We start from the raw sequence: 22,427 nt of genomic DNA, 5'->3' as shown, positions 1-22,427 counted from the left end.
TGCAAGCAGTGGGACACTCACGGTTTGTTTGTACATGCGCCCTGACCGGCTGACTTCCCTGCGGGGAGGCTGGGACCACTCACTGGAAGGCCTGCCACTTGCCTCGGATCCTGTGTCTTTGCGAAATACAAGCAACTCTGAGTATTGAACAGGACATTCCCAAAGACGGTTGTGCATTTCCTTCGCTCGAGCAAGAAATATAAAAGTGTTCGTCCACCATTTCACACCCAGAATATTGAGAGTTAAGGTGCTACTTAAACAGATGCAGGGTTTTGTGATGGGTGCGTTTTTGACGGATCCAATGGGATCAGGAGTGTGTGTTAGGGCTGTCGCCTAGAATATTCTTACATTCTCAAGAGGATATATCGGAATTCGGCAGGAAGGAAGGCTGGGTCGGGCATGACAAATTGGAGCAAACGGAAGGGATGTGAGTGCGTGTTTGTTTTCCTGAGAGAGTGACGACGACGGCAAGAATTTAATTAGAACCCAGTCTGGGCAACGACGTTCGGAACAGTGATGATTGTGCTAGCAAAGGATACGGTTCACAAGGCAGAAGCTCCTCCAAGTGAAACAATCTTCAACATACTTGAGCCGATGGCAGTCCTGTTTCATCATCCGCTAAAAGTGTTAGCAGCATCCTCTCGCGAGGGAGCTCGCACGGCCTCTGACATTCCGAGTGGTGTGTGAATATGTGACACTCTCCAAACACGAGAAGCTGGTATGTGCTTTGGGAAATGGATGGTTCCATTTCCCACTACTAGCTGTTGCTCCGCGCCGAAGATCCTTATCTGTGAGACACAAATATAAGTTTCCCTCCTACTGTGCATCTCCACTATATACTAAAAGACAATCCCAAACAACCATCTGTGGCATACGATAGTGTTAGTGTTGCAAACTTAAGAGTTGCTAGCTAAAAATAAGTGATGTAATCAACTATAAATCGAAAACAAGCATAAGCTTTGGCGAATATTGTTGTGATAAGTGGGAATTAAACGAAGAGTGACGTAATTTTCTTGTTTTGAAAAATGGCCTTACAGAAAAAGTTGTCGAACAACGAATTCGAGTTAACCTCGATTAACAAAATGAGCAACAACGGTAACGGTAGTACCATCGCCAACAGCAACACCAACGATCCTAACGGAAACGGAATTACAGGTATCATCACCAACGGTGCAAGTGGCGCTACTGGCAGCAATAATAACAATAACAACAGTAGCATCAAGATGCAGCCGAAGAAGATTCAGTTCAGCACCCCGGAGTTTAGCATTACTCCCATTGAGACGCTGCCCGGAAGCACGGCACGGCCACCGCTGAGTCGAAGAAGGTAAGAATTACATTCAAAATTAATGCGTAGAAGCGCCAATGGGAATTTCCTTTCATTCAATAGCTGGTTACGTTTGCCTTTGTATTTGGTCAGTTTTGTACCAATTCTCGTCCGTCCATTAATGATATTTTACCCCAAATGCTTATCTTTAACAGGGGTACACGTTTCAGGATATCTCTTGGATAAAATTCCACTCAAATTAATTGAGTAAATTCTTTGCTGGGAATAGATAACAAAACTGAAACGAAGCATTAGCCCTATTTTGAGAACAAATGCTATGTACAAGTCTAAACCGAAGAATGACCGATACTCCTTTTAAGATTGATTTCTCAATGTTTGCTGAACAACTTTGAAACGTTGTTCAAAGTAGAGTAGGGTAAGTGTGCCAGTTATGGAACTAGTGCTCCAGTTATAGGCCCTAGGGCCTAAATAAAATTTTAAATAACTAGCTAAGGCTGAATGTCTATATAATAAAGTAAAAGAAGAAGACGAATCACTCCCCTGCTTGATTGTATAGTTAGATTTCGAAAATGAGCTTTTTTTGCGGAGAAATCGGTGATTGAAGTCATTGTTTACATAACCAGTTTTGCCCAAATCTCGAATCACTCCAGTCTTATTCTTTTTAAATCATAGTCTTATAATAAGAACCCTTTCAGTTTGAGATTTTATGCCGGATATATATGGTCGTCATATAATTAAGTATGCAAACTTTTCACCATTAGGGGAACTGTGGATATGTCGGACAGTTGAATGTATGGTGGCTAAGCTATTGATTTCCTGTCATATCCACTTTTAATATAAGACACACACTTAGAAAAATTCATGTAAATTTAGGTGCTCTGAGACTGACATATACGCGCGTCAATTTTGACATAAAATTGAGTTATAATAAACGCGAAATTCAGCTCAATTAAACGTACTTTTAGTCGAGTAACGAATCTTTCAGTCTCAGAGCACTTAATTTTACATGACATGTTTGTTTACGTCTCATCCTTTATGTCAAAGATAGATTCCGTCACGTGTAAAATTAAGTATTTCTAAGTGTGCAGGTAATTCATTTCAAAACACATAGTGTGTAAAGCTGTCAAATGTAAAAAAAAAAATATTCATGAGCCTTATCTCAGTCGGTAAATGCGCAGCTATAAAGCTAGACCATGCTGAAAGTGGCTGGGTTCGATTCCCGGTCTAGTCTAGGAATTTTTCTGGTTGTTCTCAAGATTAAAGCAACCTGTGCTTTGCAAGAATAATAATCATCTTTATAAGTCATTAGAGGTCTGTCGAAGTATTTATAAGTTTACATAAAACAGCATTAAAAGTTTAATTGTATCCTGAAGACGTATAAAATGTTCATTAATTGACGTAAAACTTTTAAATTACTAAAAATCATTCCAGGTCGTTTGAAGTGTTAAGATATCTAAACATATATTGAACGCCCCATATTTTTTGAGCAGTTGAGTTTGAGAGCAATCTACAAAAAATATAGAGAAAATTGATAAATATTTTATGTTAAAACAATTATACTATTTGCGACATCCTGTGCTAGATTACTGATTATTTCATAAATTTACAAGCAGTAAAGATAAGGGTGTATTTTAGATATCCAAGGAACATTGGATCAATGATTCCGTCCTTCAGAATATATTTGATGAACCAAAGAAAATAAATAAAACGAAAAATAATTAAAATTGATATAATTTGAAGGCATACCAAACCCTAACCGTCAATCCGAGATCCAATCTAACGTTTCTCAAATGTGATTTGTGGTCTCAAAGAATTGCAAGGCATGGTAGTTTGTCATGAAATAAACAAACAGGCTTTACATTTGCATCTCAGAAACAGATCCCTAATAGGGTTTTAAGCAAGGGCAGTAGCAAATTATAATAAAATAATAGGCCGTGGTTTAGTAATCTAACTGAAACAATCTCTTAAAGTTTCAATTTCAAGAACCAATTTAAAGAACCATCCCTTCATTATGACGTACAGAAATTGTTAAAATGTCGAGTTAAACTTTCAATTGGCGATCTTTAATCAGATCCATCCAGATTTCAATGGTACATATTGACGCATTTCGCGCCAAATCGTATTGGGAGCTGGCAGCACCCTCTCAGATTTCAATGAAACTTTCTGGATGTGTGGACTTTAGTCAAGGTCACGCCACTTTGCATAGACTTAGTTTTTCCAAAATTTATCGAGACTAACCTTTGAGAAGGTCCAAACTTTTTTTTGTTTTTTTTTTCAAAAAAAGTATTATGGAAAAATGACAACTCCTACAAAAATGCGTTGTGTGGATGACTTTTAGGAAACTGTCCAAATTATCGAGAAAAAAACCGCGAAAAATTTCAATAAAGACCTACATTGAAAAAATCAATTTAAAAAAAAATTAGCCATGTTCAATTTGGATGAAACTTTTTCCCAAGATAGGTAATTATGTTTACTACCAACTGTCCATACATCGCGAGATGGGCACTTTTAAGGAAAAAAAAATTTCTAACAAAAACTTTTTCATGTCTGAACTTATTTTTAGGTAGTTCTGTAGGTAGTTTTATACACATAAACATCGATCGTAAATTATGCATATCGGTACTGAGAACATCGTGAAAATCCTGATTGATCCAAGGAGTAAGACAACTGTACTCAGAGTTAATGTATTTGCAGTGAGTAAATTTGAGTTACTCATATTTACTCAAAAAATTAACAAAGTAGTCTAATATCGCCGTCTGACAGAACGTTTTGATTTCAAGACTTAGTTTCCATTCATTAAAAGATTCAAGTCCTCTTGTCCAGGCTAGGGTCTGCTTATGTCTATTTGCTTTCAAGGAATTGATGGCTAAAGTGTAATATCTTTGAAGTTTTTAGTGATGTGGTGACGACGTTAGGCATACGGACGTTAGGCATACGGACGTTAGGCATACGGACGTTAGGCATAATGTACGATAGGCATAATGGACGTTGGGCATAAAGGACGTTAGGCATAATGGACGTTAGGCATAATCTACCGGATGAATTCCAGAAGGATGATAATGGAGACCGTCTATTGATTGCTGACTTCGGTGACAATAATGAAAGAGCCTTAATTTTTGGAACTCATGAACGACGTCTTGGACAGGCAAAGTATTGGGTTACAGATGGTACGTTTGCCACAGTTCCTTGTTTGTTTCGGCAACTCGTCACTGTTCATGGAAGTATCGCTCCCTCAGATCAGCAGACGGTTCCGCTAGTTTTCATTCTGATGACAACAAAATCAGAATCGTTGTATCGAAAAGTATGGCAGGAAATCCTGGAAGCAGCAGGTATGTTTTTTTGTTATTGAATGAAAAACCACAGAATTAACCATTTTTGATTTCATGGGCTGTTCTTTGGCATCATATTTTATTCAACCTTGGCTTTTTTTTTGTTATTGAATGAAAAATCACAGAATTCACCATTCTTTATTTCATAAGCTGTTCTTTGAAGAAAACCTTTTCTTCCTTGACTTTTGCAATATGTGTGTAAGAATATATTACAACAAATGTGTGATTTTTTTATATCTAGATGCGATTGATTTCAAGATATAGTTCAAAACTAAGCTGAGTTTTCATTGTAAGATTACTTAACCACTATCGCTACTAATCATGGATCTAAGCAAATATGTAGATACGTCACTTATGATATGATAAATAATGGATTCCAAATTATGTTATATTATGCCTAACGTCCGTATGCCTAACGTATTTATGCCTAATGGGGTACACTCGTGGTGATGTTAGTGTTTCCACTTCCCAGCCATTTCTGGCTACAATTTTCCCCAAAAGTTTTTCCAACTTTCTCCGGAAGTTTCTGCCAACTTTCCTTACGGTGGTGTATTTCTACTTCGCCGGATTTTTTTTATAGTTGAAGATGCTAATTTCAAATAACAGACTGTAGTGGTAATTTTATACGATAGATGTAGTAGATGAAAGCATAGAGTTGATAGTTCCGTTAGAGTACGGCAGTGTGAAGATTGTATATAGATATTAGAAAAGCGAGCTAGGACAACTTTTAAGGAATGTACAAATCGGTTTTTTCATCTCTCTTTACCAAACTCCCCCTTTGAAGAGGGATGGTGAGGGGTGTGTGTCCCCCCCCCCACCACCACTGGCAAAAAGAGATGAAAACCGACCCGCTCAAGTACCAACTGTGTGTTTGAAACAGTTCTACCGATTTTTACCGCACTTCAGTTGTTATTTGAAGGAAAGCATCCAGTCGTAGGTTTGGAAATTGCAACTATTGTTGGATTTTTTACTTATTTCACTCCGAAAATTCTTCTGACACCCTCCAGAAGACACTTTCGACTTCACCTCAAAGTTTTTTCATACCTCCCCAAAAGTCCTTTTGTCTGCCCCTGGAAGCGTCTTCCAATTTACACGGGAAGTATTTTCAGAATTACCCTGCAAATTACTCTCAACTTTTCCCGGCAGTTTCCTCCAACGTTTCCTAGAAGTGTTTACTGGCTCTTCTGGATAGGCTCTTATATTTTCCCCAAGAAAATCATGGGTTGTGCTGTCATTTTTAATATAAAAAATATGTTTTGCATGGTTTTTGTTAAAAAAAAAACTTCTTCCCGGGAACTCAAACAAGATTCCCGGGAATCGGGAAATTATCATTCTGGTAAATTTCCCGGGTAGGAAACACTAAGTGGTGTGATTTCAAGATCAAGGAAGTGGGCATTTGGTCGAATGTTTTCAGAAGATTATTTTAACTCATGAAAATTAGTACTCAATCTCACAAAATCAGTCAAAGAGGTTTCTCATCTTGTTGCAGTACATGCCTGAAATGAGGAAACTCATCATCAATAATAATTATTAATTATTACGATGTACCGTGATTAGGAAAATTTTATTTACAAGCATTCATAACGGATATACAGAAATTCAGAGTTATGTAGGGTCAACTCTCTCCAGAGACGTCCGTTGTTTCCCCTGATACTCCAAAAAAGACATCATTGGACACGAGTTGAAAAAGAGTGAACAGGAACGGGTTGAATTTTCATCGTCTGGTGTTGTTATGATGATCTATATTTAGCACAAATGGAACATTGTTGAATGCGGTCTTTTATTTATCTGTTTATTCCAGGTAAAAATAGGTTAGTTCTGACCAACTGCATAGATGATTCTATTCTGAAACTTATATGAAGTTTATCAATGATCACTAGATGGCACGAAAACAAACATGTTCGAGTAAATACACATAATCTAACGCTATCTACAGATCTTACTCATTAGAATGGTTCCCGTCTTCATCAAAGTTGTTCAGATGGACAAGACCTATCTTAAGGAACAGTGTTTAGATCAAAATTCAATCACCAGGCGGCGTTATGACATTAATTTGAATTGGTTCCCGTATTGGGAAAATTGTTCCGATGGAGCAGACCTATTTGATGGTAATGAGCTTAATTCATAATTCATTCACCAGATGGCCATAACTTAACATCTTGACTAGATAGAAGGTTCCCGTCTTCGAGATCTATTTTATGGAGAAGAGTCTATCTCAGAATTAACTCACCAGGTGGTGCTAGTGTAACAATATTTTTTCACTGTTCCCCCTAACTTAACATATGAACTAGATAGAAGATTCTCGTCTAGGGCAAAGTTGTTTACATTGACAAGCCCCATAGCATGAGCATGAGCATGAGCATGATTGATGCTTGGGACTAGCAATCATCCTCAATGTATAAAAACTGGTGATCTCAAACTAGGCAATACCAGCGCCGGCCGCGCCCGAACATACACACTACCAAAAAGTCATGTAAATTTCGGTTCCCTGAGACCGACACATATAAACGGCCCTTTTGACATAAGAATCAGTTGAAAGAAACGAGAAAATCAATTCAATCAAACGTACTCTTCGTCGAGTTGCTTATGTTTTGGTTTGGGAACACTTAATTTTACATGACATGTTTGTTTACGTTCCATTATTTACGTCAAAGATGGATTACGTCTCGTGTAAGTTTTTTTAAGTATGTAGGTCAAAAAAGAAAGGGGTAGGAATGTGTTGACGTGGAACTCGCTTTGATGGAAGCCGAGAACACCTCTACAATTCCACGAGGAATCACTGAATATTGGGTAAGAGGGTTGGGTTTGCTGCAGGGTTCGTTTTGATAAACGATAAGCTGAATTAATGTCCTAACGATCAGATAACGCGAAGGAACATGTGATTGAACCGGTTTTTTAATTGAACGTTTGCCACTAGGCAGACGAGCTCCTTTCTAATCATCGAGTTGCTGTTATTACCATGTAGTCATGTTAACAAATAAAACGATTGATGAATCTTGAATGTGGATGGGCTTGAGATTAGACTCATGATGTTCTTCTCAGTAAGCAAAAACGATTGCTCTAAGGCTACCGAGCCCCTCTTATCACATTATACCGTTACTCAACTTGTTATAACTAATAAAACCTAGCACCGACGATAACGAAAAGTTTTACAAAATACAATATAAACAAGCGATCTTACCATACATTTTTAATATGAAAGGACCTGGGACCGCGTTTTTCTGCTCAGAAAGCAAGCCACTGCAACCGACTATCTTTCAAATCCGAAAACTAAAAGCTAGGAAAGAGGCCTTCATTAAGTTCCACTTTCACGCGACGTTCAATGTTTCGATTTGCTCTTTACGCATTGTTCAGGCAATCATAACAAGCTAAGACCGACGTGACGATTGTTTAAGCCCTGGTTAAACAAACTATTTAAATGAAATTACGTTCTCTAATTTCACTTGGTATGTAATGCACAACAGAAATACGCGATAATTCATATAGTTTCAGCGGCAAATGGTTAATTTTAAATATACTAACGATACTGCCTAAGGCAACTAAGACGGCGAATACGATGGCGCTTACGACGACGACAACAGTGAATTTGTAACTTACCATTTGTCTAGGATATAACACCTTTGCCCGGCACCTCCGCTTGAGCTTCATGTTTGCTATCTGTCACTGTTTGCAAAAATATCTAATAGCAATTACTTTTGTTGTAATACTTCCTTCAACGAAACAAATTTTCTTACATTGCCATGGTCATCTGGGAGGAGGTTCGCGTCTAGTGCTTTCCCCAGGAACCGTTCACGGCCACCAGCTACCACCCGTCCAGTCTTGGGCGTATCCGGCGAGGCATCCTTCAGCTTGCTCACAATCTCCAGCAAGCGAGCACTATTGCAAGCCGTAAACTCGATGATTCACGGCAACGTCGACCACGATCACAAGCCCTATATTATTATAAAGAGTTCAGCTCGTAATTCACTCTCCATGTGCCACTTTGGGATATTCTTTTTTCATTGTTTGCTCTAACTTAGATAAGAGCTATCCTAAGGTAAACAGTTTAGCTCAGAATTCACTCACCAGACAGCGCTAGTGTGACATTCATTTTGAATCAGATGGACTGTATAGAAAGTTTCCGTTTTCAACAAAGTTGTTCAGATGGACTAGACCTATTTTGTGGTAAAAAGTTCAGCACATAATTCACTCACCAACTTACCAGATAGAAGGCTCCCGTCTAGGGCAAAGCTGTTTAAATAGACTAGACGTATTCTATGGTAAACAGTGTATATCATAATTTACTCATGAGTTTGCACTGTTGTTTCACGTTGTTTCAAGTTTATAGGTTTCATTTAACAGCTTGCCTGGATAGAAGGTTTCTGTTTTCGACAAAGTATTCAAGATGAACTTAAACAATTTTATGGTAATCATCATAGTATAGAATTCAATCCCCAAACTTGGGAGGCTGTTTGTTACTTGGGAGGTCTTGTCTATCTAAATAGCTTAACCGAAGACGGGAACATTCTATCTAGTCAATATGTTAAGTTAGGGCAAACAGTTCAAAATTGTTGTCACACTAGCGCCACCTGGTGAGTGAATTCTGAACTAAACCATTTTCTTAGGTTGGTCTTATCGATCTGAACAACTTTGCTTAAAGCATCCATATGAGCAGGACCTGTTGATAGCGTTATATAATGAGTATATAAGATGGGGCAATTCGATCATTTTCGGTTCAGCGCGTTTTATTAAAACGATGAAATGCTCCATAAACTTTGGAAAAACGTTCCCTTACTGTGTAGGTACTCAGATTTACTATCCAGCCCGTGTGTTTTTAGTCAGTGTAGCAGTGCACAGTGGTCCAGAATGCAGATTTAGGTGGAATGATATGTTTTGAGCCGGAAATTGAAACTTTAGACTAAAAGTCTCTTCTACAAAGTTGTTCCTTATAGTTAGGCCCTCATTTTTATGACAATGAATTCTAGGGTGGTTCCTATTATCATTAAAATCAAAAATCTAACTTATTTGTTTGAATAAATTAAGGTATACATTTTTCAGCAGAGTTATAGCTGAGCTAATTTCAAGCAACTTTGTAAAAAACAACTTTTTTTTTATCTCTTAAATTGGCCGATTTAGAGCTATTTTCTTGAATTGAGTTAGGGTGGCTTTAAAAAAACAGTTGTTTTCCTCTTGTTTTCTTATTTCGAATTTCTCAGCAAAGGTGTCTTGAAATAACTTTTAGATCTTAAGAAGGCGCAAATTTTTACCGCACAAAGTTTGTCAATATCTTTCGCCGATCAAGAGATATTGACGTTTTTATACTAAAAATATGCACTTTTCAAATGTTAATATCCCTGGTTGGAGCAAACAAAAAAAGTTTTTCTACGGCATTTGAAAGGGCGTATGTTATTCTCAATAATATGAAAAAAATGGAGGTATGTTATTTTTAAAACTCGTATGAAATCAATTTGAATTTGTTCATATTTATTAGAAGAGTTACAGACAACAAATTTCGCTAAAAACATTTGTCTTAAAGAGTTTTAAATGTCTCTAAAAGATGACTTTCATCAGAAATTTCAAATAAATAAGTTATTGGCAAAAGACGGATTTCATAGGACCACTCTAATGACAAATTTAAATAAAATGTGCTAGTACATTTGTTTCAATAGTTGGACATTTAGTGTCTTTGAAGAAGTTTTTGTTCTTAAAAATTCCTTCCTTTTGGTGTTTACAAACGTCAGGGTGGTCCTCAAATTAGGGAATTTTTAATTTTTTTTTGTTTCACAAAATAAAAACATGTGTTGTAGCTTATAGTTTATTGCAAGCAACTTTGTCGAACAAATTTTTTTCTATCTCTTAACGTTCTCATTTTAGAGTAATTTTTCGGAGTTGACCTAGGGTGATCCTGGAAAAAATAGTTTTTTTTGCACTAACTTTTTTATTTGAAATTTCTCATGAAAGTCATCTTGTAGAGACTTTTATAACTCTTTACGACAAATGTTTAATAGAGAAATTTGTAGCCTGTATCTCTTCTAATAAAAAAGATATACCCGAATATAGTAAAAAATATGAATAAATTGAAATTGATTTCATACGAGTTTTAAAAATAATATACCTCCATTTTTTTCATATTATTGAGAATAACATACGCCCTTTCAAATGCCGTAGAAAAACTTTTTTTTTGTTTGCCCCAACCAGAGATATTAACATTTGAAAAGTGCATGTTTTTAGTAAAAAAACGTCAATAACTCTTGATCGTCGAAAGATATTGACAAGCTTTGTGCGGCAAAAATTTGCGCCTTCTATATATCTAAAAGTCATTTCAAGACACCTTTGCTGAGAAATTTGAAATAAGAAAACTAAGGCAAAACAACTGTTTTTTTAGAGCCACCCTAACTCAATTCAAGAAAATAGCTCTAAATCGGCCAATGTAAGAGATACAAAAAAGTTATTTTGAACAAAGTTGCTTGAAATTAGCTCAGCTATAACTTTGCCGAAAAATGTATACCTTAATTTATTCAAACAAATAAGTTAGATTTTTGATTTTAATGATAATAGGAACCACCCTAGAATTCATTGTCATAAAAATGAGGGCATAACTATAAGAAACAACTTTGTAGAAGAGACTTTTAGTCTTAAGTTTCAATTTCCGGCTCAAAATATATCATTCCACCTAAATCTGCATTCTGGACCACTGTGCAGTGTGACGGGCAAGCGTCTAGAAAGAGGTTCCAAAATAATCTTATTTTAAAATCTTCATTAGAATTGCTCAGAAGCTTGTGCTTTAGAATCGTCTTTTAGAAGCATATCCTAGACGCAGGTTCGTCACTTCGCTCTTGTGACTAAAAAACAGCACGGGCAACACAGTAAATATGAGTAGCTACGCAGTTAAGGAGAATTTTTCCAAGATGTAAGGACCACTGCTTCGTTTGAATGCTTTAAAACCCATATTCTCATTAATATGCTTATATCACTTCTCATTCGCTCACTTTCCCTTTCCGTTTCATTCTACTATTTTCAGTCCTTTCCACATCTTGAAATTTATGGGAACAATAAGTTTCAAGTTTTGAAATCGTATCTTTCATTTAAGAATGAATGAAAATAAGAGTTATTTTTATTGATTAATAATAGTTTGTGTGCCATTTGATTTCAATAGCATGGTTTGAATTTAAATTTTCTCGCCGAGATAATATCAAAGGATATCGAAACACGCCTACGAAAATCGAGATCACTTAAATCCTAATCAGTAAATTGAAGTTTGAATTTCGGAGCATTCCAGATTATTTCAAATTTCACATTTTAACTGAATCAGAATTTCTTAAAATTAACCTGTAAGCTCATTTTTTGATGGCGGGACATTAAATTTTATATGCCTTTGTTTACATTTCAACATTTCTGTCAGCGGCGCGGTGTAGTGGTAGGCGTGATTGCCTCTCACCCCAGCAGGCCGGGGTTCAATCCCAATCGGCGCCGCCGGGATGTTCTGAGGCATAACATCTCTGATCACACAGTGTTTACTCGGCTGTCGACAAAAGTAGGCCACTCTCGATGTGTGCCACGTGATCGTCTGTTTTCTCGGCAGCAACCATTGCAATGGTTGCATTGTGTGGTCCTCCTCATTGTTCTTCATCAGCAGTTCTTTCGGTTAATGCGTCGACGACTTTGGAAAGCAACCGTTTCGTGATGCGTGTGTGAGTGCTGACCACGTTTTACGTCCATTGCTGCAATGGACGCGCTCTGACCCTCGTTGGCGTAACTGCCATACAAGGAAACTACTGGAAGCGGCTCCAGTTCTGATGGAGGAGGCTTTTTGGATAGCGGAAGATAAAGTGTTTATTGTGTTGTACCTTTTGACTATAGTTTTAAGATTTATTGTATAGTGACCAAGAATCCTCGGCTCTGTAAAGTTAATTCGTTTGAGCCTTATCAAATAAATTAATAAACAAAAAAAAGGAAGTAAAGCCGTTGGTCCCCGGTTCATGAGCTGATGGGTCGATGATAGGATCCAGGTGAGGGAGCTGCCTCCCTAGCGTCGGTAGCATTGGTGCTCAGCACGAAAAACAAGATCGACGGAAAACAAATCCAGAAAAAAACACTTCTGTCGAAGGTGTTTACTGCTCGTTGAGATTTGCTGGTAAATACTTCAAAAAAAGTATCTCAAAATTCAAATAAAATCATTCCCAATTTGCACTCGTTGTAAGTGGTTTCTCACGATTCTGCATATTATTTCCATTTCAATGTAAATTGCCTGAAAATAACTGTCATCCCTCTAAACCCGTACCAAACTTGATGCCGGAAGAAAGAGAAATTCATGCATCAAGCCTCCGAACAAGGAATAAAATATAAAAAGCATCGTAATGATCATTGCGCCGAAGAAAATTAGTTCTACTACGAGTTTCCCGGAATGTGACCTCCAAAACTTTGTTTTCCTTTTCGCCGACTTTCAGACGACAAGAGAACGGAAAGAAGAAAGTGGAAAACTTGCCCCCATCTATCTGAGCCGGCATCACTTGGGTGACTTTTCCGTTTTGCTCTGTCAGCATGGGTGCCTTTCGACGGAAATTCGACGGTCGACGGGCATAATTTGGTGGTGATTTTTCACATCCGTAGGAGCGGGGTGCGCTCCGTGATTTATAGGGAAACAGTGATGGTGACGAAAGTTTGCCCCTTTTCAGTTTCATTATTGCCCGGCAGGGGAGTGGAAAAACTTGGTTCCAGCGAAAACTGGAGAAAGAACAACTATAAATTTTGCTTCACGTTCCCTGGATGGAAAACTTGTAATTTGAAGTTCTTGGGCGAATATTTATTAATTCTTCGTCAAGGAGTGGAATGCAAGCGGTCGATTGTTGGATGATTCGGTTCACATGGGCAATTGGCCACATTATCTATTGCCTGATTGAATTGTTCTTTGTTTCGAGTAATTTGGAATTGATTTGATCAGAATTCATCCCACAACTGGTGCATTTATATTATATGTCAAATGAATTAAAGTTTTGTAATTTAGAAAAATCCATGGTCACTCAAATACCTAGTCAAACTTTCCATGAGTTTCCTCAAATATCTATACAAAGAAAATCGAGGAATATTTACTCAGTCTATGAGAGACCGTGCTTTTTGTGAATTTGAGCAAATGAAGCTCCAATTTGAGAGAGATTAAACGGCGTTGGCGACAATCAATAATTACTCTAGACGATAATTGAAATCCTAAACTTAAAATTTAACAATTCAAATTTTGTAAAATTTGTGAATCCCACAGTGAACCTTGTTTGACTGACATTCAATTGTACACCTTATAATCGATTTTCCACCTAGCTCCATCCCCTCCTTACTGATTTTTAATCCTCGGAAAGCATGAATGAAGGTCTACGCTGCAAAAGTTACCCAATGCTCTCACTCCAAAGGACCCACTCGTATCTGTATCTGATCCAATGTAAACAATCTGCCTCATGAATACAAATGACGGCACTTCCAACCGATCGAACATCTGTGGCTGTGGGATTGGCTCCGTGGGTTTCTCTATCTTTTTTCGAACCTACTAGGAAGATTCATTCGGTCGATGCCAAAACTTTGAGTCAGTGCTCACACGTGTGCCTATCCTCATTTGATGATTCTCTTTCTCGCTCCTGCTTTGACGTCATTGTTTGGCAGAGTTGCGGCAGAAATATCTTCGGTGAATGGAAATCTGATCCAACCATGTGATTTTCGAGGCTTCTTCTAACAGGGCATATCATTTTCCGAATGGAAGAATTTATCTTAGTGGGGGTGGGTGGGGGTCTTGGAAATGTTCAGAATGCTTCGAGCAAAGGTTAATTTGTCGGTTTGGAATGCAGATACCGAAGTATTTGTGGCATGTTGGCGTTATATTCCGAGCTATAAAAAGTCAGATGGGCCATCTGACGTCTACAGATGGATGGAAAACTGGATGTGAAAACTGTTGAAAAAAGCTGATAGGAGAAGATTAATGGGCTAGCAGTTTTCTATTTGTTTGCTGAACGGGGATTCTGGTTATGCAGGGTTCTTTTGGCTTAGGCAAGAAGCGATGTTTTGTGCTGTAGGATTTTCGTAGTTGGTTCGTTGAGAGATGCCTGAAGATTGAGGATGCTGGAAAGTGTGAAATTAATTAATTGGATCGTTCCCAAATGTCAAGACCCAACTCGGACGCTTACAGAAGCTGAAAACGGTATAAAGTGGTGTTTTAAGAGATATATATCTTAAGCAGCACCGATGGTGTAGTCGCAAGCGTGACTGCCTCGCACCCCAAAAGGGCTGGGTTCAACCTCAGTCGGCACTGTCGGGATTATCTGAGGCATAAAATCTCTGATCATGACGAAGTACAGCTGTTAGTCTCCGGTGCATGAGTTAATGGGTCAAAAGGTAGGGCTGCCTCCCTGGAGTTGGTAACATTGATTGGTAGCAGTATAAAAACAGATCGACAAAAAATAAATCAAAGGAAAGAGCTTTAAGAAAATGAATGGCTAGCAAATACTATTGGATCCTAATCAACGTATTAATTTAAGCTGGTATCTGTCCCGAATTATTTATTTCTGTTCCCCAGCTTCATGCGATCTTGGGATTCCAGACTAAGCTATTGAAGCATATGTCAGTTTTATCTCTCTAAATACTTGAGGATAGAACTGGTGGTGCGGCTGCAGCTGTGTCTGTGGCTATAACAGGAGTTTGACTAAATCCCCTAGCTCAGCACTATATTTTTTAAAGTTCAACATTGCGAGGTTCATCTCAAAATTTTCAAAGTCTCATAACTATTTTTTTTTTATGAGAGGTCTTCGCGCCTCGAAATTTGCTTGAGTTGCAGAAACATGATGAATCTTGATGAATGTGGGCGTCTTAGTGGAATACCTGTATCAAGAGAAAGAGAAGGATTAGTAATTTCCATTTAATTCCACTACCTAATTTGCTTATCCTTGACAGATACGCGTATTTCGCCTACAATGTGCAGACTTCTTCAGTGTCTTGTTCTAATACTCGAATATTTGTACAAGACACTGAAGAAGTCTGCACACTGTAGACGAAATAAACGTATCTGTCAAGGATAAGCAAATAAGGTAGTTGAATTAAATGGAGAAACATGATATTTTTCGAAGGCCATTATATCGAACATGCAATGGGCTGCATGGGCATTAGACTCAAATATTGCAAACTAAGAATTGGTTTTAAGATAATAAAAATTGAATTTCAATAAATGATTTCAAGGATAAGCTATACCGGCATAGGAAAAAAATATGGCGGTCAAAATCTTCAAGATTCAGAGACAAAAAAAAATATCAAGATTCCAAGACTTGGCTATTACACATATGTTTTTTTTTTTTTTCACCATTTCTACCATTCAAAGTCTCCACTGAAGGCACCACTTCAGTCGTGGCCACTTGCAAAATGTCCATAGGAACGGATCCATAACGATTTTGCTGGTTCTGTCAACGGTCAACACTTTCTGGTGGTAGTCGACGCTTTTTCGAAATGGCCTGAAATTCGCATTGTTCGTTCACCAACAACAGCAATTGATGCATGGACGAAACATGCGAACAGTTTGAGGCCACCTACAACAACAGAAGCCAAATATTCCTGAAATTAATCAAGGACAGAACGATAAATTTAACCATTCAGCATACTCGTGGATGAGTTTGGGTTGCGATCCAAACTCGAACCGAATATGAATCCAGTTCCAGAACCTGACCATGAAGCTCTGACTTTAAAGATTCCTCTATAGTTGAGATCAAGCTTGAAGAAGAATTCCAATCCGAACCTCAAGATCCAGAATTACCAGCAGGTACCAGTCGAACGGATCCTATGCAAAAATTGCCGGACGCAGCTTGCCTTCCAGATGAACCCGCTACAAGTCAACCAAAACGATGATGCCATCCAGACTAGAGTCGCACCTGGTATTCAGGAAATAAGAAGGGAGGAATATTGCATACAACGAAGCAGGCAGCACCAAGGGTAGCCGAGGAACTATCGTTAAATCAACAAACTGAAAATCCTGATGAATGTGGGCGTCTTAGTGGAATTCACTCCCGATCATAAGTTCTCAATCTTCAATCTTCAATCTTTTTTGTGATTGTCCTCCATAGTAAAAAATTCAGTGATTTTTCAGATTTTATTTAAAAATGAATTTCTGAGAAAATTTCCTTACGATTTCACTAAAATTCTAAAACGCTTGGTTCATGAGTTATGAATTTTCAAAGTATGTGATGTCCGGGAAAATCCAAAAACATTTTCTGGAAAATTTTCCACCCTACTCACCTGTGGGTGAAATTTCATAGGATTCCATGAACCAACGGCACAAACTTGTCCCCATAAGTAAGAATAAACACACAATTGCTTGAAGAATCCCAATACCATATGTGTCTAATGTGGGCCTAACTGTCCTAAGAAAAATTGAAAATCAGAAAAATTTTGTCGATGAATCTTTAGATAAACAGGCCAACATTAGAGTAATTTCCCCTATGAAAGGGCAATGAAGGAAACAAAATCTAAGATAATACCATTTCTTCCGAAAAATTCCGAAATTCCGAGACCCCTCATCGCGGCGACGCTTTACACGACGGCGCTGCGTCAGCTGTCAACATAGTGACATCGATCTCGAGGAACGTCACGGACTGTCGGAACGTCAACAAAAAGGAAGAAAGGAAAGAACAGTAGAGTAATTTATAGTGCACAATTTTTTTTTTTTTTTTTTCCTTTATTTACAAGGCTTTCAGCCATTGGCTGGTTCGCCTATAGTGCACAATTTATTGTTCAAATCAATGCGGTTTTAATTGTATGTAAGGTGAATTTATCACAATTGTTAATTACTAATTAAATCTATCTAAAGCTAACTATTTACAGTTCCTAAAGCTAGTTTTCTACACGATTTACCGTTCAGTGTTAAAATCTAAACCTATATTCTAATTATTGTAAGTACGGATTGATGAAACGTAAATTGAACTTAATACTAGTGTTGAATTTATAGATACAGTTAAAACTAATGCAGTGGACAGTGGGAATCTAACCGCACCACTTCCAGAGACAGTACACCAAATTTGTAAGTAGTTAATATCAGGATCGCTATAAAATTATCTTAAATAAACACTTAATTACAGCTTAAAGCTCATACACGACAAATACGTGTTGCTCACCTAGAGTTGGTGATTCTAACCCAAGGGAACAAAATGCCATGTTTTTTTTCTGGAAAATTGTAATCATGTAATTGCTTACAGAACAACCTAATAATTCTACTTTGAATGTAAACCATTGACTTGGTGTGATAGCATGAGCATGCATGATTGACCGCCCACGGTTGCTGCTCTGTTATTACCAGAGATCAGCTGCAATTACACAGAGAACCAACAGATGATGTTTAGGACTAACATTCATCTTCAATGTGTAAGAACTGGAGATCTAATATTTAGCAATACCAGCGCCGGCCGTGTCCGAATGCAGGTCAACTAGGGAATGGAAAGGAATGTGTTGACGTGGTACTCGTTGTGAAGGAAACCGAGAAATCCTCTGCGCTTCCACGAGAAATCACTGGGATGTTGGATGTGGGGAAAGGTTGCACGCACACGCAGGGATCGTTTTTGGTAGAGCGATTATAATACACAAACACACACACACACACACACGCGCGCGCGCGCGCACTCATCCAATTTCTATTTTTAGATCAGGACCAACACTGTGGTAAGTGATGCGATCGGTGTTAAAGAAGAATTTGTTTTCATTAAAATCTAGTGGGTATAGAATAAGGCAAAGTGAAAAATTGCAAGGAAGGGGACGGGCTTGGGATTGAACTCCCGACCTTCTGCTCAGTAAGCAGAAACGGTAACCACTGAGCTACCGAGCCTCGTCTTTAAACCATTGACTTGGTGTGATACTTGCAAAATCTCCATTGGAATTTGTATCTTACATATCTTATTATCTCTAGAATTCATTCTAAAATTTCCTCTAAATTAATTTGGAATTTTCATCAAAATTATCGAATAAGATCTTCAAAGTGATTGTATTCGGAAAAGCTAGTAGTTGAGAAGATTATTATTTTCGAAAGAGAGGACGAAGTAAGGATACCTTTCTAAAAGCGTTGGTCACTCAGCGCATGAGTAACCTACGAAAGGTACGAAGAGAATCTACTGCTGCAAAGCAAATCTGTCCAAGGTGTACCTTCCTGTTCCTCATCCATCTTAAACTCTCCGGATAGGAATGGTGACGGTGATGATGACGACTACGATGACGATGATGATTACGAAGACGGCATTAATGTAACGTTAATATCATCTCCACCATCACCACTAGTAAATTTAGAACAGTTCTCAGGAAACCTGTCGGAACAACCGAAAGCCCCACCGAAGGAAGAAAAGGAGAAAAAGGGGAAAAAACTAAGTGGAGCGGGTCAAAAACGCTTCAAACGTCTTTCGGATAGTGCGCACAGCCGAGAAGAAGCATTCTGCTTGGCTCAAACACCACAGCAACCTACAGATGTGTCAAAACGCCCTAGGAATTCAGACCGCAACGGTTCAAATACTAGTGGTAATCCTCGTCCTTCCAAAATCCCATGTCAGAGCTATGGCACAAGTAAGCCTTCAACATCGAAAAGCTCTGTACAGCAAAGAATGGATGCACATAGATCCGGACACTCAGGGCAAAAAAGGACTGAGGGTAAGATCAACCCTTCCTACAAGGAAGTAGTGAGTGGTGTAAAGTTGGGTATCCTTCCGAAAGGCTATCCTAATATTGAACTTACCACACCACAACTGATTGCTATTCAAAAAGCAATCATTACTAAAGTTGCGGGGCAAAGAAAAGAAGCACTTAAACCAAAATTTGGGCATTGTGCCTTTAAGCCCGGCTACTTAGTCATCGTTTGTAAAAACCAGGAAACAGCGAACTGGTTAAGAAGCATAATTCCGAAGTTAAACCCATGGACTGGGGCAAAATTTACTGTGGTCGATGAAAAAGACATCCCTCGACCAGATATACTCATTGGGTTTTTTCTATGGAGTGCTGAATGAATGAACAAATTCTAGCACTCTTGGAGAGCCAAAATGATGGGCTAGTAGTTGACGCATGGAGAATACTCCAGCGTAACATTATTAACCAGCAGCATTTTGAACTCGTGTTCACTGTAGATGGGGTTTCCATGAACGCTATCAAAGATTGTGAGTTTGTGCTGGATTTTAAATTTGGAAATGCCCAAATAAGGAAGAAGTTCCAAAGAAAAAATCAAGCGGAAAAAACTGAGTCAAACTATCAAAACAAAGATCATTATGGGAGGCCAGAAATTAGGAGCGACCATGGATCTGAAAAGACTCACGAGGAAACTGGAGATAATAGAATGATCGTAGATCATTCTGATTCCCAAATCCCAGGATCAAGTGGTGCCGGGAACATGGAACAGAAACTAAATTCCGGTCATACTACAAATGTAGTTAGTGAAGAAAAAAATGATGATCAAACGAAAACTAAAGGATCAGCTCCGGGATATAGATACATAAATCCCCAGGCTAATAAACATCCATCTACTGGTAACCGATGTAGGGTTACCATCCATCCATCCATCTACAAAACCGATGTAGGGTATAAAACAAGACCCAGCAAGCGCGGCAAATCAAATCAACATTAAACACAAAAAAAATCAAATTCATCCATGTGAATCTGCATCACGCAAAGGGAGCAACTGCTGTACTTTGCGAACGATTCACAGAAAGCATACTGGATATAGCTCTGATTCAGGAGCCATGGGTTAATAAAAGTAGGATACTAGGAATTCCTACAAAATCATGTAAGTTAATTTATGATGAAGGACAGCTAACTCCTAGAGCTGCCATTCTGGTAAACGAAAAAGCTCAAAAAATTCCGATTACAGAATTTATCAAAAGAGACATTGCAGCTATCATGTTAGAGGTTCCAACGACCCATGGTAAAACAGAAGTCTACGTTGCCTCGACGTACTTCCCTAGCGACGTGGAAGATGTACCTCCCCCAGAGGTTGCAAGGTTTGTTTCGTACTGTAAGAAACATAACAAACCATTCATAATTGGATGCGACGCGAATGCCCACCATACGTTGTGGGCCAGTACAGACATCAACAAAGCATGAAATAGATATATGTAATAAGGGGATGGATCTAACTTGTATAAATGCAATTAGGCAAGAAGTTCTTGACATAACATTGTGCAGCCTTTCTATTTCTGATAAAATCAAGAATTGGCATGTATCGGGCGAAGAATCGTTGTCCGATCACAAGCAAATCGTATTTGATTATGAAGTAAATCAACAGCTCATTGAAAAAATAAGAGATCCCAGGAAAACTAACTGGGAGCAGTATAAATCAAAACTTATAGTTGGAGTGAACAGCTTAAGAGGATGTTCAAAAACATACATTGAACTTGAGAACAATTCTCAACAGCTCTTTGGCTTAATACAACAGGTTTATTACGATAGCTGTCCTGCAAAGGAACGTTCTACCAATAGAGATGTACCTTGGTGGAATAAAACCTTACAGAAACTTCGAAAGAAAGCCCGGAAACTATTTAACCGGGCAAAAATAACAAAGCAATGGGATCAATATAGAGAAGCCCTAACAGCTTATAATAGGGAAATTAGAAGATCAAAAAGAAAGGATTGGAGGCATACATGTGAAAACATTGAAAATACTCCAATTGCTGCTAGATTGCAAAAAGTTCTTTCAAAAGATCATTCAAATGGCCTAGGAACTCTTAAAAAAGAGAACGGCACGTTTACTGGATCAGTACAGGAAACGTTAGAGATAATGATGAAAACACACTTTCCATGTTCAACTTCTAACATAAATGAAGAGAAGACCAGAATATTTGTGCAGAAAAAACTGTCTCTGAAAAAACCAGGACGTATGTTCAGGAAACAATGGATCAGAGAGAGCCAGGAAAGATGCTCAAAATCTGGCCAAAATGCCAAAATTTTCAGTACTACTCCAGAAAGGGAAAGAAACATTGACACCTATTCTTACAGACATGTTTAGAGCAAGCTTAACATTAAGCTATATTCCAATAAACTGGCGTCAAGTTAAGGTTATATTTATTCCGAAGGCTAGCAAAAAGGATAAAACGTTTCCTAAATCCTTCAGGCCGATTAGACTATCTTCCATTATGCTGAAGATAACTGGTGCAATGAGCTGCACACCCAGTATGGCACTAGATGCTCTACTTTATCTGCTTCCGTTGCATCAATTTATTCAATTAGAAGCCGAAAGGAGTGCATTAAGGATCCGACGGTCACAGCACTTCCTTGAAGGTGATCTTAGAGGACATATGAGCATCCTAAAAATGTTCAATATTGATTATATTGTGTTACAAAATGAAGATTAGATGAAGAAAAAATATCACTTCGATCGTTTTTACAATGTAGCAGATATGCGAATCGCGATTTGTGGGACAATGGGGACCAAACATTCGTCCAGGATCAATTGTCTTTTATACAGACGGCTCTAGGTTGGATAATCGTGTAGGATCAGGGGTAACAGGTTCTGGTATAAATATCTCAATATCTATGGGCTACTGGCCTACCATGTTCCAAGCAGAAGTCCAAGCAATTCTTGAATGTTCTAAAATTTGCTTGCGTAGAAATTATAGACATTCGAATATCTGCATTATGTCTGATAGCCAAGCAGCACTAAATGCTTTGAAATGAGCAACATTTAATTCTAAACTTGTATGAGAATGTGCAATGTCACTCCAAAAAACTCAATCTCTGAGTTGGTTTCATTGTCAGTGTGCAACGCAACTAACACCCTGTGTTTATCACTCGGCAGCCAAACGATGACTGCAGTCAAAATTTCTACGATTCGCTTACTCAAGCATTTTGATTAT

General features: G+C 38.2%; 1 protein-coding gene across 2 annotated transcripts in view; it reads left to right on the top strand.

Annotated features, from left to right (window-relative positions):
- The first annotated feature begins 223 nt into the window (after positions 1-223).
- The window catches only part of LOC135708437 (uncharacterized), a 78,801-nt gene continuing 56,597 nt past the window's right edge, over positions 224-22,427 (top strand). Inside the window, exons 1-2 of one of the 2 annotated variants that reach the window (XM_065230549.1) lie at positions 224-1,095; positions 1,156-1,324. In XM_065230549.1, the coding sequence (XP_065086621.1) occupies positions 1,026-1,095; positions 1,156-1,324 (239 nt within the window). In that variant the 5' untranslated portion in view covers positions 224-1,025. Of the gene's footprint in view, positions 1,325-22,427 lie in introns of both variants that reach the window. The other variant, XM_065230548.1, reaches the window with a different exon arrangement.

The sequence above is a fragment of the Ochlerotatus camptorhynchus genome, unplaced genomic scaffold (genome assembly GCF_037179485.1).
Source record: "Ochlerotatus camptorhynchus isolate MF236.1 unplaced genomic scaffold, CSIRO-AGI_Acam_v1.1 ptg000330l, whole genome shotgun sequence".
Classification (NCBI taxonomy): domain Eukaryota; kingdom Metazoa; phylum Arthropoda; class Insecta; order Diptera; family Culicidae; genus Ochlerotatus; species Ochlerotatus camptorhynchus.
Note: the sequence above shows the minus strand (reverse complement) of the source record. Positions and strands in the feature narration are given on the sequence as shown.